Source organism: Neofelis nebulosa, chromosome 8 (assembly GCF_028018385.1).
Source record: "Neofelis nebulosa isolate mNeoNeb1 chromosome 8, mNeoNeb1.pri, whole genome shotgun sequence".
Taxonomy (NCBI): domain Eukaryota; kingdom Metazoa; phylum Chordata; class Mammalia; order Carnivora; family Felidae; genus Neofelis; species Neofelis nebulosa.
Window position 1 is genome coordinate 5,245,196 of NC_080789.1, and position 17,795 is coordinate 5,262,990.

Genomic DNA, 17,795 nt, shown 5'->3' on the forward strand with positions numbered 1-17,795 from the left:
AGGGGACAGCCAGGGGAAGAGAGGGCAGCCGGGGGAGGAGGGGACAGCCAGGGGAGGGAGGGCCGCCAGGAGGAGAGAGGTACCCATCCACAGAGCTGGGTGCTACTGACCGAGCGGAAGTCTGACAGCTGATAGCGGGTTTCAGGGTGGGGGTCGCTGCTGAGATCATTCAGAGCCGTTTCAGGGAACCCATGGGGTCAAGAGCCCACTTGGAGGGCTCTGGGGGGGATTCACAAAAGACGGGAGGGGTTTTGCTCTTTCGGGGAGCTTTGCTCTCAAGAGAGGGCCGAAGGCCCATTGAAAACGGAGAGCGAGCTGGGTGCCCGAGTGCCGAAGCCGTCCCAGGGGCGGGCGGGGGGGGGAACATCTGCCGAGCCCCCGTCCCAGCCGGCACCCTCACCGCACCTGCCCTGGTCCAGCGGGCACGGTCCCCTCCGTGGGGGGAGACCCCGAACCGCACAGAGGCTCAGCCAGCCCCCAGGTGGGGCCCCAAGCGGCACGCGCCCCATGGCCTTCGGACACCCCATCTCCCCATTCGTCGCCTCGGAGGACAACCCGAGCGGCCGGCAGATATTCGAGCCAAACCCAGCTTGAGGCTGCAGGACGTGACATGAACGAGGAATCTGCCGCATGAGCCCGAGAGGCAGGGCCAGACGGGCTCTAGTCAGAAACGCCTGTTTGTGGCTCCCCAGCCTAATTTCGGAATATGATCATGAATAAATATTGCTCTTTCCTTCTGCAGCCTTTTCCTTCTGGGTGGTTCAATCAAATAGATACGGCCACCTCTTGTTTTCTAGAGGTGTGGAGAGACTGGGGCCCGGTTGGGGGGCGGGGGGCGTTACCCAGCATCCCACAGAAAGGTGGTGGCAGACAGGGAGGGAGCGCAGGAGGGTCAGAGCCCTTGCAGGGCATCTGGGGCCGCCCTCCGCTTCGGCTTTACCCCCTGCCTTTGTCCGTCCAACACGCCCTGACAAGCGCCCATCCAGCTACTGCTTGAATGCCACCCGTGACGGGCAGCTCACTATCACAAGCATCATCGTGAGATGGTTCAACACGTTAGAAAGTTCTTTTCTTTGAACAACTTCTCTTTTGCATGCCTATAATGTGTTGACCACTGCTCTCGGCACAGGATGCAGTGAGTAAGGCCCACAGGGCCCCTGCCCTCAGTGGACCAACAGGAACCCACGCAGACGCCCGAAGGAGGGGTGGGAGGAGACAGCTACCAGCTAGTGTGGGGCAATGCAGGGGCTCTAGGGCGGCGTGAGATAGCGACAGGGCGGTTCGCACGGGTGACCCGGAGCCGTGACAACTTCACTGAGACCCGGGTCACGTACGTGTGACTATCAGAGGACAGCATTCCGGACAGAGGAGGGAGTGGCGGGGGCTGGGTGGGGGGCGGGATCCAGCTGGTCTCTGAGGATGGGGGGCCACCCCCCGAGGTGGGTGGCCATCTTCAATGTCCTTGGGGAGGGTCAAGCCCGGGAGCAGAAATTGGACAAGGGGTGATGGGGCATTTGGTGGCAGGGCCCTGTGCCTCCGCCCTGAGCCCAGAGGGGCCCTGCGAGTGTGTGCTACCCTCGGGCTTGCGTTTCCCTCCGGTCCCCTCCCCGCCCCCGCCCCCTCAAGGTCTCTGTGGCAGGAGCCTGAGCCGAACCTGCTCTCCCCACCCCTCCCCACCCCTGGGGACCCTCCTTCCCGGCAGCCTCGGAGGCCCCGGCTTACGCTTATTGGGCCTTCTACAGCTGCCCTTGTATGACTCCCAGCCCCTGCAGCCTCACCCCCTGGCCCAGCCTTGTCCCCTGGGACCCTCAGGATTACTTCCTGCCGCGGGTCAGCCCCACAGAGGCTCCCCTCCCTGTGGTAGTGGGCTGAAAAGAGCCCCCAGAAAGAGACATCTGCATTCTAACCCCTGGTCCCTGTGAACGTGACCTTATTTGGATATAGGGTCTTTGCAGATAGAATTAAAACGAGGTCATCCTAGATCTAGGGTGGGCCCCACGTCCAATGACTGGCGTGTCCTTCAAGGAGAAAGAAGAGGGACATTTGAGACACGGACGCAGAAGAGACGCCCAGGGGAGGCTGTGAGGACGAGAAGAGAGGAAGGGTGCGGCCACGCCAGGGATACTGAGGGTCGCCGGGTGCATCGGGAGCCTGGAGAAAGCCTGGGACGGGTCCTCCCTCAGAGCCTCCAGGAGGGGCCGACCCCACCGCATCCTGTTCTGACCCCGATGTGCGGACGGAGACCATAAATGTCTGTTATGTTAAGGCACCCAGTGTGTGGTGATTTGGGACAAGTTCGGGTGCAGATTCGGCCGAACCCTAGCGGAACGGGCGGAGAGGGGACTGGCCCAGGGCAGGGGCGGGGGCGGGGGGGCCCTCACCCTGTGCCTCTGCACGTCATGTGACTCTGAGCTTCCGGCTCCAGCCCCCAGTCCCCGCCCTGGGCCACACTTGGGGCTCCTGGCTCTGTCAGGCCACAGCTGTGTGGCCTGGAGCCTGCCATCAACCTCTCTGGGCTCTTGCCACATGCGTGTTCGAGAACTCCCATTTCACGTTATCGGGAGGCTTGGAAACAATATTCCCAGGCCACACAGCCAGGACCTGGTGCTCGGGGAGTGGCCGTTACGTCCAAACATGCCCATGAGCCTTCAGTCCCAACGGCAAGTGACTGAATTGTGTGCTGACCGGAGGGTATTTTTGCCCCAAACGGGTGTGTCTACTGTGTTGTTGGGTTTTTTTTCTATGTTTATTTTTGAGAGAGAGAGAGAGAGAGAGAGAGAGAGACAGCATGTGAGCAGACAAGAGGCAGAGAGAGAGGGAGACACAGAATCCGAGGCAGGCTCCAGGCTCCGAGCCGTCGGCACAGGGCCCGACGCGGGGCCTGAACCCACAGACCGCGAGATCGTGACCTGAGCCGAAGTCGGACGCTCACCCGACCGAGCCACCCAGGCGCCCCTAAAGCTGATGTTTCTTGTGTGTAATTTTATCCTTATCGATGGTGGCAGCTTGTAAAATGCACAGCTCGGTGTAGTTAAGGGATTTCGCACCTGTGGAAGGTTTTCCCCGAAAACTCACTCGCAGATGGGGGGGCACGTCCTTTGTCGGACCGCCCGCAGGAGCGGGGCTACGGGGACCGGTCGCAGGGTGCAGCCCCAGACCCTGTCCCCTCTCCGCCTGCCAAGGCCAAGCTCTCTGTGCCAGCGTCCAGCCCTCCTCCTCCAGCTCCCCCTGGGCGTGCCAAGCTGGCCCAGAAGAAGCCTTGCTGTCAGGAAAACCGCCGTTAAAACATTCTGTCCTCACCCGGGAGTGGGCCTGGCTTGTCCACCACCAGAAGCCAGCCTGACACGGCCACACTGGCCCCTGGGCCTGTCTGAGGCTCCTTCCCCTGCCGGGCTCACTGGCCTGGTTCATCTCAGGCCGGAGCCTGTCTCCAGGTCGATTGGCTCTGCACGTCTCCTCGGGGGTCTCCGTCTCGGCCTCGCATGAGCAAAAGCTAGAAACACCTGCTTCTTACATCTCACGCTCAGCGTGGCCGAGTCCACGACGGCCGGTGACGGTGTCAGCTACAGACATAGAGGACTCCCGCCGCCTGACTTCCAGTCCGGGTCACCAAAAGCCACCAGCTTCCTCCTGGGACACTCAGAACCCCGATCTCCTGCCAGGAGAATCCCAAGGTGCCCAGCAGCCACCGTGCTCGGGCACCGGCCCATCGGCAGGGCCAGCCAAGCCCGGCGGGGGACTGGACATGCCCCTGAGACACCTCAGGTGACACCCCCAGCCTTTCTAGCCTTCCTCCCACGGCAGAGCAGTGGGCTGGCCCGTCTGAGCTCACCCCTGGAGAGGCCAGGAGCCTAACAAGAGTGGTCCTCTCCTGCCGCTGGGTTGACCCACAGGTAAGCGGGGGGTGACCAGAGAGCCATGGAAACTGTAAGGGAAGAAGTGTTATTAATAGATTCCTCCCCCCCCCCAAAAAAAATGAGGAAATATGACTTCGAAAGCTCCAGTCCCCTCCCCAAGGTCAAGGCAGATAAAGGGCAGAGCAAGATTTTAATAGAAGTCCTGCCTTTATTTTTTTTTTTAATTTTTTTTAACGTTTATTTATTTTTGAGACAGAGAGAGACAGAGCATGAACGGGGGAGGGACAGAGAGAGAGGGAGACACAGAGTCGGAAGCAGGCTCCAGGCTCCGAGCTGTCAGCCCAGAGCCCGACACGGGGCTCGAACTCACGGACCTCCAGATCGTGACCTGAGCTGAAGTCGGACGCTTAACTGACTGAGCCACCCACGTGCCCCAGAAGTCCTGCCTTTAAAGCTCCACCCTCCCCTATGCACCCCGTTGCGAGAGGGCAGTTTGGTGGCTGAGTCAAGGGACTGGATTAGATGTGCAGGACCCCCAGGCTGTGGGAAGGCAGGGAGGGAGGTGTGAGTTGAGGAGGGAGAAGGCCCAGAGCCTTCACAATCTCAGGGTTCGTGAGTTTGAGCTCCGAGTCAGGCTCTGCACCGACGGTGCGGAGCCTGCTTGGGATTCTCTCTGTCTCTGTCTCTCTCTGTCCCTCCCTGCCTGAAAATAAATAAATAAACATTAAAAAAAAAAAAAAGGCTGACCTTTGTTCCAGAAACCATCACTGTGTCACCAGGATTCGTCACTGCTCTGTCCAAACCGCATCACAGACCACACATGCCCAGAAAATCCCCCTGGGGGGCCTGCTGCCCCCCACAAACACAGGGTCTGGGAGATACAGCCACTCACAGTGCGCGAGATGGGGTAGGAGGGGCCCTTCTAAGAGTTCCAAAGCAGGGAGGGTGATCCCACGGGAATCCCAAGTTCGGAGCACCTGGCCTTAAAGGTGGGGAGACTGAGGGGAAGGGTCCTGTCGCCTGGAACGACAACCCCTGAGGTTAGGGGCTAGTCTGTCTGCTTTGGTGTCCTTGGGCATCATGCCCCATGGGGCTGTCGCGTGAATGGGAGGGAAGGAGTCTGAAAGACGGGAAAAGAGGAGGGAAGGAAGGAAGAAGGAAGAGAAAAGGGAAGGGAAGAGAGAAGGGAGAAGGGGAGGTGGAAGAGGGAGGGAGGGAGGGGAGAGCAGGCCCATTACACACTCACTCAGCAGATCCTCACTGGCCACTGCCCGTGCCCACCTTGCTGGGCGCTGGGCACTCAGTAGGGAGGCAGATTCAGGCCCTGCCCTGAAGTAGCCCACCGGCCAGGGAAGACAGGCCCAGCCGTGGGCACCGCACTCTCAGAGCAGGGCTCTGTGCCCCGGAACTCGGGCTCCAGCAGAGGGGGTCAAGGCACAGAGAGTTCACATGTGGTGTGGGTTCAAGTTCAAGAACTGTTGACCCAGACGTGGCAGGACAGGAACGGAGGCAGGACAGGGGAACTTGCAACACGCAGCGAGGAGATAAACCCCAGCCAGGCCCGAGGCTTCCTTCCTGCCTACGGTGGCCGTACAAGGCCCTGAGGGTCTGTGAGGGCCCCTCTCTGGGTCTCCGCGTCCTAGCCAGCCGGTCACTAGCTCTGTGCCGCTTTTTCTCAGAGAAGACAGGTGTTTGTCCACACCCAGACCTCTGTCGATGGAAGATGAACGGGAGGGCCTATGAGTTCCCCGTTCTCGGTGGCCTTTAGAACTATGGTTCTGAGGCTCAACTGCCCGTTAGAATCACCCGGACAGGGTCCAGACCTCCCAGCACCCAAACCGCACCCGGCTCAGGGACCGAGAACGGGCACAGGTAAGGCCCAGGATGAGAAGTCCAAGTGCAGCCAAGATGGGAACCACCTTCCTGGAGCTTCTACTCAAAGGGTGGTCCGTGGGCCGGCAGCTTCCGGGCCTCCCAGAGCACGTTAGCCATCCAGAGTCTGCGTCTATCACCGGGGTGAGCAACGCACATGTGCATTCCGAGCCGCTGCCTGGTGCATGGCGTGAAACCCAGGTGTACTTCCTGTCCCCGGAGGCCCCGAGTGGCGGATGGACATGAGCTGGCGGGCCCGTCTGACCATCACGGCCCAGATTTGGATGACCCAGGGTGGTCTGAGCGGGGCACCTGGCCCCATTAGGCGTGCTCTGTTCCCACCTTGCCATAGGATGCTGGGACCCTGTGCAGCCCACGCCTTCCTTCCATGGGCCTTGCCTGTTAGAAAGTTCCACCGGATCCGATGCAGGGTTCCCCGGCCTCTGACTCCCCCGGGTGAGCTGCTGGGGCCTGGTCTCCACCTCAGGCTGTCTGCTCCCCAGCACCTGTCTCTTATCTCCCTCTGCCTGGGACCTTTAGGCCGATTTCTTTCCTCCAGAGCTGCTGCCTCAGCACCCCGCCCCCGCCCCCCACTGTCCCCCGGATAGGACCTGTCCCCCAGACCAACCAGGACCGGCCGTTCGAGAAGATTCCATCTCGCTAACACCACGCTAATTGTGTCCCTAGAAGGAAGCACCCATAGCCTTTTGTTAGTGACATATACTGCCGTGATGGAGAGGATTCACGGACAAAAGCGGCCTGGGTCAGGGTCCAGGATGAGAGGACCGGGCAAGGGGAGTGGGTCTCGACAAGGAACAGGGGGTGATGGGGGAGCAGATCCCTCCCTCCATGTGGAGACTCCAGGAGGGGCCAACACGGAGAAGGAGATTGGTGAAGATACGTTGCTGCCTATTAGAAATCTGTTACGTGAGACCAGAGAACAACGTCCCCTTCCCACAGTACGATGGACTGAGTGGCTAGGCACGAGTCACGTTGCAAAGCAACAGAAAAGTACCGTGCATATGCATGCGTGTGAAGGTATTTTTTTCTATGTGCATATACTCATACAGATATGGATAATGGACAGATTAATATGCTTCACACAGAGCAAGCAAGAGCAAGGAAAACCCTCACGAGCCAAGGAACTAAAAGTGGAATTGGAATTCTCCAGAGGTAAGCCACTGCCTAAGCTGGTTTTGCCCAGTGGGAGCATTTGCCAACCCCAGTCACCTTGACCTTCCTTTGTCAAGACCACATATGGCACTGGGGTAGAAAGGAAAGCCTGGGCCTGTCCTGCTCGAGAGTCAGGGAGCCCACGTAAAGCCGGGTTTTCCAAAGGGCTATGATGTCACTGTTGAAATAAGTTGGCAGGGGGTGGGGCGCCTGGGTGGCTCAGTCGGTTAAGCATCTGAATTTGACTCAGGTCATGAGCTCACAGTTCATGGGTTCGGGCCCCACGTCTGTGCTGACAGCTCGGAGCCTGGAGCCTGCTTTGGATTCGGTGTCTCCTCTCTTTGCCTTTCCCTCGCTCTCTCTCTCTCAAAAAATAAACAATAACATATACGTGTATAGATAGATGATATAGATGATAGATATAGATATAGATACAGATTTTTTTTTTAATTAGAGGGGAAACTTGAAGAGAACACTTACTTTATCAATCCTGGCACAGGACAAAAGGAAAAACACTCTCCCCTGAAGTTATAACCACAAACCAGCCCGCATGTGGATTTTATACCTAGCCATGTGGACCACAAAGCTCAAACTAAGACTCTAGTGAAAGGGACCCACATGGAAGTGACTCTCAGCAGGTAGAAACGACCGCCGGCAAAGCTCACAGAAGACACAAGGGAAAAAGCACCATGAGCAAGAGTCCACGCAAACAAGAGGCAGCCGCCGCAGACCAGGCTCCAGGCGCCAGCTCATCAGAGGTGGAACATGACATAAAGATGCCTAAAGAGTTAAAAGAAGGGATCAAAAATATGAATAAGGGACAAGAGACTGTAAAATGGCCAAGAAATTTTGCAAAGGAAGCAACTAAACTTCTAGCAACCCCAAGCAATATAACTGAAATAAAATGAATGGAGTAAAGAGCAGAGTCAATGTAGCCGTTGTGGTCAAGGTCCCCTCCCCCACCCCCACCCCCAGTTACTGCAACGCCTATCCAAGGGGTGAGTTCACACATTTCTTGCTCAAGAAAGTTCAAAGCGGGTGTTCCTACCCGGCAGCCCTCCCTCCCAGAACGATTCCATCTGTGGCCCCCGCCATCTTCCAGCACATGGCTACCAATGTCACCCCATTGCCTGCGCACCAGGGCATCACCCGGGCCTCCTGGATGAACATCCCTGTGTGAGCACCAAGGGTCATACGGGGACCAGGTTTGGGGACCAGGCCCTGCAATGGTACATCTTGCTTCACTCGCATTTCGGTGACTAGGAGTCCGTTCCATGGCTGGGAGATGTGGGCTAGCTGTGCGCCCAGCAGGAAAAGAAAGTGGGTCTGCTGAGCGGCCAGGCCGTCTGGACCACGGCAGGTGAAGAAACATGAAGGTCCAGTAAGTGTCAGCCACAGCCATTATTTAGCTAACAGCACTCTTGAAAACCTCGCCCATCGTTACTTCCGTTAATCCTCGTGACTCCCACCCTGGGGATGAAGCTAAGCTGGGAGCAGCCTTCCCATTTTCCAAATGAGGAAACTCATGCTCAGAGAAGGGCAGTGACTTGCCCAAGATTACACAGCTGCTGAGAGGCCGAGCTTGGGATCGGAGTCCAGGACTTCCCGCCACATCACACCGTTGCCTTTCTCTCCGGACAACCAGGGGAAAGGAGAGGGATCGTGGAGCCAGGGGTCCTCCGTTGGCCTCTGTGTGTTCAGCTGAGTTGGTGAACCCCCCCAGCTTAGGCTCCAGTGGACCCAGGGCTGAGGAAACTGATCGGAGGTCAGGGCCATGAGTCTAGAGTTGAGCTCAGCTTTAACACCAGCTCCCTGGGGCATCAGGGTGGCCGGCCTGGGCCCCAGGGTCGGCATCTGCCCCACCCCAGTGCAGCTAAGAGGTCCCTGTCAGTGGGTCAGCCAGCAAATATTTATCCAGCGCCCCCGGTGTAGTGAGTAGTGTTGTAGGTTTCAACAAGCAGAGCCTGGGAGCAGGAGACATGCGAAATCCAGGTAGGGCTTACCTGATGAGCTAGATTTTTAGCGCCCGAACTCCAACCACGAGCTGGGGCTCTGACCTCACGGCACAGCATTTTCACCAGGACCCACGGAAGGAAGGACTTTCGGTTCTGTTTTTGCAGGTACAGGGACGATAATGGTGAAGTTGATTCTGGTGACGGCAGCGATGTCATCCGACATCCCTGAACGCTGTGCGCCCGGCAGCGCCTGGGTGGAAGACGGATCCTCTTCAACTTTCGTCATAAGCCTACGAAACGCAAATTCCCTTCTCGCTTCCATTGGGCCAGAGAAGGAAGCCGGGGCTCCGAGAAGTGAGCGATTCCCCCTGCGTCACAGGGCAGGTGGAGGATGCACCCAGGATTCACGCCCTGGGACCTGACTCCAGCATTGCAGGGTAGCCGATGCCCCGAGAGAGGCACTGAGCTCCTCCTGGACAGAGCCTCCAACAGGCCGTCTGTATCCCCGGCTCCGAGCCCAGGGCCTGCGCAGGGTAGGTGCGCGGGGAAGGTCTGTTAGGAACGGTGTGTGCACAGTGATTTGTATGGATGTGAAATCCCACCTGTGCCTTGATGATACCCCTGCAGGCAGGAAGCATACCAACCCATCCGAAATGCTCACGGATGAATGAATGAATTCCTGCAGTTGTTGGCCAACCCAGATCAGCTGGCCGGCTTTTCCCGGGAGAATCATGCCTGGGCCATCCCCACAGTCCATTTTCCAAGCCGCCAGGCCTCCCGGAACCTGCTGTGCCAGCTCAGCCCGGGCCCCCACGGACGGACGAGCCCCCGCTGCTCCCTAGGATAAACCCACCGGGGGGATATGAGGACCCACTTGATCTCCCAGGTGAGAAAGGCCTGTGATGCCCCCCTGCCTCCGCGGCCCGGGTCTTACAGGGAGAGAAAGCCCACGGGGGTGGGGACTGGAGGAGGGAGGTGGGGGCTTTGGTCTGTTGCCAGAGAGAGAGGGGAGGAACACACTTTTCCCCAGACAAGCTGTTTGCTTCCCAGCTGACTTTGGTAAAAGAAAAAATATTCCTAGTGCCATCTGTTCCCAGAGCGGGGCTGGTGTGGGGCCCGGGGCTTCCTGTAGCTCAGGCAGCCAGACCCAGTTTCAGAATCGGAGACAGCTGCCCCCTGGATTATTTCGGGAAGCGGCTCAACTCCGCAGCACCCCGGCCGTCCTTCGAGGCATTTCCCGTCGCTCCGAAGCTGTTTGCACACGCAGCCCCAGACTGCCAGCTCCTTCTCAGGCCTCAGGGCCTCCTGTTCAGCCACTGTCATCATCCTGCTTCCTGCTTCCTCCTCTGTAGGAGCCAGACTCCCCGGGGTGGAGGAGGTGGGGGGCCAGGACCAGGGAGCTAGACTGAGGGAAGGGCAAGACTTGGTTCCCCGGGAAGCGGGGGAAGGGAGCGTCTAGAGGAGTCTGGAGTCTGGTGGCCAGGAGGCTGGAGATGGGGAGTCGGGCGGTAGGACAGGGGAGGGGCGAGGGCTGACCTGGATATGGTGAGTTGGGCGGGTCCCCTCCCCCACCCAAGGGACGCCGGGCCCTGGGCAGTTGGAAACAGGGGTGTGGTCGGGAAGGCGGATGGTGGGTGTCAGGGGCTGGGGGGTGGGGGCTGGAGTTACCGTCCAAGGGGGACCGAGGGTCAGTTTGGCGAGACGGAAGGGGTTCTGGGGACGGATGTTGGGGATGGTCGCGGGACAATGTGAAGCACCTTAATGCCACCGATCGGTGCACTCCAGATGTCAGGTGCATTTTTCCACAATAGAGCGACGGAACGGTGCAATTAAAAGGCAGAGCTGCTCAGATTGGCCAGAAGGACACGGCTATTTGTGTCTGCAAGGAGTCCTCTTTACATACAGAGACACAGACAGTGTGAAAGTAGCAAGATGGAAATGATAGCTTGCTGTGTTAGCATCAGACAAAGGTTTCAGCGCAGGAGATACTCCAGGGGACAAGGAGAGCACAGACGGCACTCCCCGGGGGGGCCCCAGGTGAGCATCCTGTCCGCCGCCGGCTCCCACACCCGCCCCTCCCGCCCTCCCTGCGCCTGTCGCCCCCTCCCGCACTTTGAACGTCTCCCTCTTCCCCCATTTATTTTTTTATTTAAAAAATCATTTTTATTTTTTATTTATAAAAATAAAATAAAATAAATAAATAAAATAAAATAAAAATCATTTATTTTTTATTTAAAAAATCGTTTTTAAGTTTATTTATTCATTTCAAGCAAGACAGAGAGAGGGAGCAGGGGAGGGGTAGAGACGGAGGGGTGGAGAGGGAGAGAGAGAATCGCAAGCAGGCTCCGCATGGCCAGCGCGGAGCCCGACGCGGGGCCTGAACTCACGAACCGTGAGATCACGACCTGAGCCGAAACCATGAGGGAGACACTTAACCGAAGAGCCACCAGGCGATGCCCCGCCGTCCCCAGCAGGCCTTGAACGGGGCCAGGTCCTCTGCGCTCCCCGCCTCGGCCCTCGGCCCTGGTCCCCTTCACGCCAGGCTTCCAGAAAGCACGAGTCAGGGCCGCCCCAGCCGTCTTGCCTCGCTCGTGCAGGTGGACAACGTTGACCCCTGTTCAGTGTCACGGCAAATTTAAACGTGTCCGTTGGGGCCCCTGGGTGGCGCAGTCGGTTAAGCGTCCGACTTCAGCCAGGTCACGATCTCGCGGTCTGTGAGTTCGAGCCCCGCGTCAGGCTCCAGGGGCCGATGGCTCGGAGCCTGGAGCCTGTTTCCGATTCTGTGTCTCCCTCTCTCTCTGCCCCTGCCCCGTTCATGCTCTGTCTCTCTCTGTCCCAAAAATAAATAAAAAACGTTGAAAAAAAAAATTAAAAAAAATAAACGTGTCCGTTAATTTTCTGTAGCCTTATCGAGCAGTAACCTATAAAAGGAAAGGTCCCCAGTGTTTTAAGTGCACAATTTGATGAGTTCTGATGAAGGCATATAGTCACGTAACCGCCGCCCCAACTCTCATGACGCAGGGCAGTGCCACCTCCCGCAAAGGTCCCTTCGTGCCTCTTTGCTGTCGGAACCCTTCCCCAAGCCCCCCTGGGAACCGCCCCCCGCCCCCCCCCCCCCCCACCGCAGTCTGGCCTTTTCTAGAATTTCTTACAAACTGTAGCATCAGCGCATCGCCTGCTGGGCCTCCCGTCTGTCACCCGCCCCGTGCTCCTGGGGTCTTGCCCGCTGGCTCTGCATCGGCACCCCCTCCCTCGGTGCCACGCAGAACCCAGTGCGTGGACGCCCTGTGACCCGTGTATGCCTTTGCCAGCGACGGACGTCTGAGTCCTTCCCGATCTGAGGCATGTGTGAACAGCACTGCAGGTCTTCGCATAGACGTACGTTTTCATTTCTCTCGGATGAACACCTAGCCGTGAATCGGCCGGGTCGGACGAGGAGGGTCTGTTTTAGTCCGGGAGGAACCCGCCGAACTCCTTGCCGCACCCGCATCCCCACCCGCAACGTGTGCCAGGTCCCGGGGCTCCACGTCCTTGCCCACACTTGATGTCGTCAGACTCTTCAACTTCGCCGTGACGGGAGGTGCGCAGCAGGCTGTCCGGTGGTTTTACTTCCCTAAGGAATGACGGTCTGGGGAATCCGGGTTGGTCAGCTCAGGCTGCTGTGACAGCACACGGCAGACCGGGGGGCTTAGATGCCAGACATTCATCGCTCACAGTTCTAGAGGCTGGAAGTCCGAGGTCAAGGTGCCGGCAGGGTCAGCTCGTGGTGAGAGGCCTCCTCGCGGCTTGCAGATGGCCACTTTCTGGCTGGGTCTTCACGCGGCAGAGAGAGAGACAGAGAGAGAGCCCTGGTGTCTCTCCCTCTTCTTATTAGGACGCTAATCCCATCCCGGGGCCCCACCCTCGCGAACTCCTCTATATCTAATCGCCTGTGAGTCCAGAGGGGAGGGGAGCAGGTGGATGGGGGTGGGGTGGAAGAGAGACCTCTTGAGACCGTCTCACCCTCAGACACCAACTCCTGATGCCACACCCCATGGGACGTCCTCCCACACGCCACAAGCCCCCCACCCCAAAGCTCCCCACCCCCGCCCCCAGATCCAAGGCTGTCAAACTGGTACAACCCCAGACCCAGCGGGGGCCCGGAGCCGGAGGGCAGGGGAGAGGCAGCCCTGGGGGTGCCCAGCTCAGTCGTCCCCTTGCCAGCCCCGACCCCCACCCCCTGTGCCTTGTCCTGGCTGGTTCCCGCCACACGTCAGCTCCTGGGATGGCCACGTTCCACCCCCCTGCAGGGACTTGTTCTTTGAGAAACACAGGCAGCAAGGGCCAGTTCTCACCAGAGACAGCGTGACGTGATGGCACATCCCTGGGGACAGACCAGGAGACCATCCGACCTACCCGTCAGCCACAAAGATTTCTCCTTTGTGACTTCCGGGCAAGGCTCACCATCGAGCTGCAGGGGTGGCTCTGGGCCATGGCTCCTCTGGCAAGTAAGTGGATTAACTTCCCCCAAGGGGCTCGGGGGCTTGGTTTGGGGGCCAGGTGAGACTCCTGCCTCTGGATGGTGATCCCGGGGGCCCGTCACGCTGAGACAGAGGCAGGCTGGGGCCTCTGATCTTCAGCCCTGACACCTGAGAGTCCTTTCTGCTCCCAAAGTCAGACACAGGAGCCCGAGTGAAGGTCAGCATCATTGGTCTCTTCGCTGCTCCCACGGATGCCCTCAGAGATGAGGCCCTGAGAACCTTCCACGCCCCGCCCCATGGAAAGGGGAACTGCTTTGGGGGGTCAGCTCGTACTTATGCATATTGAAGGGTCCTTCCCAGGGCACCGCAGGCTCCCCCAATCCCTCCCAGAACTACATTAGTTACTGTAAACTGAGTGAGGCCAGAGGTTGGTTCAAAACAGATCCAGGCCTAGTGAATTCAAAGATATTCGGATGGAAACACGGATCAGGGATGGGGGGAAGGGGCAGGCGTGCCACAGACACACAGGGAAACAGAGGGCAGCCGGCTGTATGGTGGGGGAGGTCCCTCTGTGGCCCTTGGGCCCTCCCTTGGGTCCTGCAAGCAGGCTCAGAGAAGCAGCTCTGGGGGGGCAGTGACAGTTAATTTGGGGATCCACGGGGCGTGCTGTCTGCGTTTTCTTTCAGCTTGTGCTTGCGAAACAGGCTGTAGAGGACGCGTAACGTGCTCTTGGTGTCCTTGTTCACGATGTCTGCAGGGCAGAGGAGAACAGGACAGCCGGTCAGGCCTAGGCGCGGGTGGGGAGGGGGTGACCACCGTCCCACTGTTGCCCGGGACCGAGTGGCTTCCTGGGACACGGGACTTCCGTGCTAAACCCGGGGGATGGGGAATCCCTGGCCAACGGGACAGCTGGTCACGCCGGGCCTGAGTCCCAGGACCCTCACGTGGCCCTGCCTCCCTGCTCCTCCCCTGCACCCCGGTGCCCCCCACGCCTGTCGGGACAGCCTGCCCCAGGGTCCCCAATCCCCGGTCTCCTCTCCCTGTGACCCCTCCCCCACTGGGGCTGGTGGAAGCTGTGGGCACCGCACCCCCTCATAGGAAGTCCCTGAAGAGACTCGGTGTCTGCCATGCCACGCAAGGGGACCGCACGGCCACATGCTGTCCCCCGACACCACGGCACCCCCTCGAGCCGCACCCTCACCTTCGGGGTTGATGGGGTAGCTGAGCAGGCCTTCGTCCTTGAGCAGCTCCAGGGCCAGGGTGACATTGTGCAGCTGTGGTAAGACCCCACCAGATGTTGGCAAAATGAGGAAGCCTCCACCCAGGTGCTGGTCCCCAAGTACCAGGCCCGCCCACCACTCAAGGAGTCCACCCCGAGTGGGAAAGGCAGTTATGGCGAGGGGCATTTAGTCCGGACGTCAGGGAGGGCTTCCTGGGGGAGGTGACGTCTAGAGGTAAGTCCTGCCAAGGGAGGGGACGTAGCCAGGGGTTTATCCTGACCTTTTCTGATGCAGCCCCAACGCTGTGGGCAACGGAGACGCCACCAGAAGCAGCTCAGTTCCAGGGGCAACGCACAGATGGGGAAACTGAGGTTCTGAGTGGCCGAGGGGCTCCTCTGAGCTTACAAGACGGAGAGCGTCAGAACCAGGTCCGTCTCACTCTGATGTCCGGGCAAAGCAGGCTGGAGGCTGGAGCAGCGCCCCTGCCCAGGCCCACCTGGGCTCAGACCCCTGCTCGGTCGCCGGGCAACCTCCAGGCTCCCCCGGCCTGCCTTGCGCACCTGCAGAGCGGGGTCCCCACCATTTCCCCCGTGTCCCGATCCGGGATGCTGGGCGGGGCGCCCTGGGGAGCCCTGAAGAGATGCTCTGTTAGCGGAGATTTCCCTGTTCACGGCTAGTTTCTCCCTGGGGCCTCGATACGATCAAAAAGTCCCTTCCCTTCTTGGGGCAGCAGCCTGGTGTCTTAGAAGGAGATGGTGTGGGGTGACGGCAACGGTGTGGGGTGGGGTGAAGCAGGTCTGAAGGCAGCTAAACCCCTCAGTCACTGTGACTTCAAGCAGGCCCTCCCTTCAATGGTCTCGGCCCCCGACAGGGCGACCGTGGGCCCCGGAAGGCCTCGACTGGCGGCCAGCCATGTGGCCCCATCCGCGCCGCGCGGCCTGCTTCCCACGGTCCCCATGGCAACCTCACCGGTGGCCTAGAGGCCCAGCGGGCAGAGGAACAGCCGAGCAAGGCCACTTGGGGAAGCTGGCCCAGCCCGGTGGCCTCCCAGTGGCTCTGGGTAGGAGGACTCTTGCGACCTGGACGGGGCTCGAAGCCCCTAAGAGAGCTCTCCCGAGGGAGGGCGGGGTGTGGGTTACCCCGTCCTGGTCCGAGGACACTGGGCGGGGCCGGGGAGAACCTTCCACCCCACCCCCCACCCCAGGACGCCCGCTGCAACCTGGGGCAAGGGGCGGAGCGCTCCCTGGTGGCTAGTCGCGGCAGGCTGTGCGGGGACAAGGCAGGCTGTCTGTGGGGTCCCTCTCCACGGGGAGAGGTGTTGCCGCAGAGAATGGACAGAGACCCGGGCAGGGGGGTGGGGGGTCCGAGACGCAAGAGTGGGAGAGGGGCGGCGCTGTAGCCGGTCAGGAGGAGCCCCAGGCTGTCAGTGGTGCCGAGGCCCCCGGGCAGGTGGGACACACCACTGGGGCCGTGCAGACGCAGGTAGGAAGTCTCAGAGGGAGCAGGTCACGGCTCCATTGCTCGCTGCTGTCACTGTGTCCCCAAGGATTCCCCCCAGCCCGGAATATTCTGAAAAAATGAGGGCGGCTGTTGTTCACATTCTCATCGTGAACACTAGTCACCGGCTGCCCACAAGGTAAGCGTCAGAATGAAAGGCTGAGACTGGGCCCTCGGCACAGTGCTCTCCCGCCTCCCAGCCCTGCCTTTGATGGACTCACTCTCCACACCGGCGTCTCCCAGAGCATGACCCAGGGCATAGAGGGAAAGGGCGTCTGTGACCAAATGGGTTGGGGAAAGGTTAGCTAAAAATACGATGGAAATCCTTCGCTGCGGGACTTCTCAGAGCCTTGACTGTCTACGGCGTACTGCGAACCTTCCAGACAATGCGTGGTTGCCCAAGTTATTTGACCGTAGGATCCACTTGTCATGGGGCCCCTCAGGGGACCAGTGTTTTGGAAACACTTGGTCCATTCACTTATTTAAAAAATATTTGTGGGGGCGCCTGGGTGGCGCAGTCGGTTAAGCGTCCGACTTCAGCCAGGTCACGATCTCACGGTCCGTGAGTTCGAGCCCCGCGTCGGGCTCTGGGCCGACGGCTCGGAGCCTGGAGCCTGTTTCCGATTCTGTGTCTCCCTCTCTCTCTGCCCCTTCCCCCGTTCATGCTCTGTCTCTCTCTGTCCCAAAAATAAATAAAACGTTGAAAAAAAAAAAAAAAAAAAATATTTGTGAGCACCTACTGTGGGGTGGCTGTGCGACAAGGGCAAAATCACCCCTGCCCCCCGCTCCCTGCCCCCATGGGATTTGTGCTTTGAGAACCGCCACCGTCGATACTGCGAGAACGACCACACTTGCTTCAACCTGTCAAGCCCGTGCTCGACCCGAGCCCCGCGGAGTTGCCACAGGCTCCAGATCCGTCTCCCGCGCTCCCCCCTAAGCGTCACCTCGCTTCCGTGCACGGTGAGATGGTGACAGAGGCACCACGTTGCACGGAGCGGGGGGAAGGTTGTAACCCAGGAGGATGCGCTCAAATCCCCCCGGGGAGAAATAACTGAACGTGGGAGGAGGCCCACGATTCCCGGAACTGGTGTTTTGCTTACAGCAGAGCAGACCGTCGCCTCCCTCCCTCCGTCCCTAGAGCTCGTCTTCCCGAAAGGAATGACAGTCTCGCGAAAACACCGGTGGCCAGGAAGGGCTGATAAGGAGACCGCCAACGTGGAGGGGCCGCCCCGCCAAGATCAGGGTGCCTCGGGTGTCCTACTGTCGGCAAAGGGCTGGCGCTCCCGCCCTCTTCAGCTAATGACCTCTCGCCATTTTGGTCACACCCTCCCGCAGCTGAGACCTCCCACAGTAAAAATCCATGCTTGGGGGTCTGAGCTCAGAGGCCGCTTCTCTTCCCCTGTGTGGAATGTGGCTCATCGCGGGAAGCTGGTTCTAAAATCGGTGGGTTCAGCAGGCTGACGGCACCCGGGGACGTGAGGAGTCAGGACGTTTGTCCCTGGCTCGTAATGGGGTTTGTGAGCGTGCCGACTGTGGGGCGGAGGCTTTGAAGTCCCCATGGAGCCCGACAGCCGAGGAACAAAGAGGGGACCCCTGTGCCGTCCCGGGTCTTGGTTCTGCGCCCCTTCCCAAGGCTCCCTGGCCTGCGTGTGGCCCTCACTTCTCCATCCGCCTCCCCGCTCTCCTGCCTTCTCCTGCCTCCGTGTCCTGCCTTCTGGGTGCAGGGCGAACACCACTGCCCCGGCTGGGCTCTGACCCTCC

General features: G+C 59.6%; 1 protein-coding gene across 3 annotated transcripts in view; it reads right to left on the reverse strand.

Moving 5' to 3' along the window:
• Nucleotides 1-13,745: 13,745 nt before the first annotated feature.
• Nucleotides 13,746-17,795, reverse strand: part of PARVG (parvin gamma) — a 25,080-nt gene continuing 21,030 nt past the window's right edge. For 2 of the 3 annotated variants that reach the window (XM_058741073.1, XM_058741072.1), the window contains exons 12-13: nt 14,519-14,591; nt 13,746-14,068 (exon numbers count right to left, since the gene is read on the reverse strand). In XM_058741073.1, coding sequence (XP_058597056.1) covers nt 13,959-14,068; nt 14,519-14,591 — 183 coding nt within the window. In that variant the 3' untranslated portion in view covers nt 13,746-13,958. The other variant, XM_058741075.1, reaches the window with a different exon arrangement.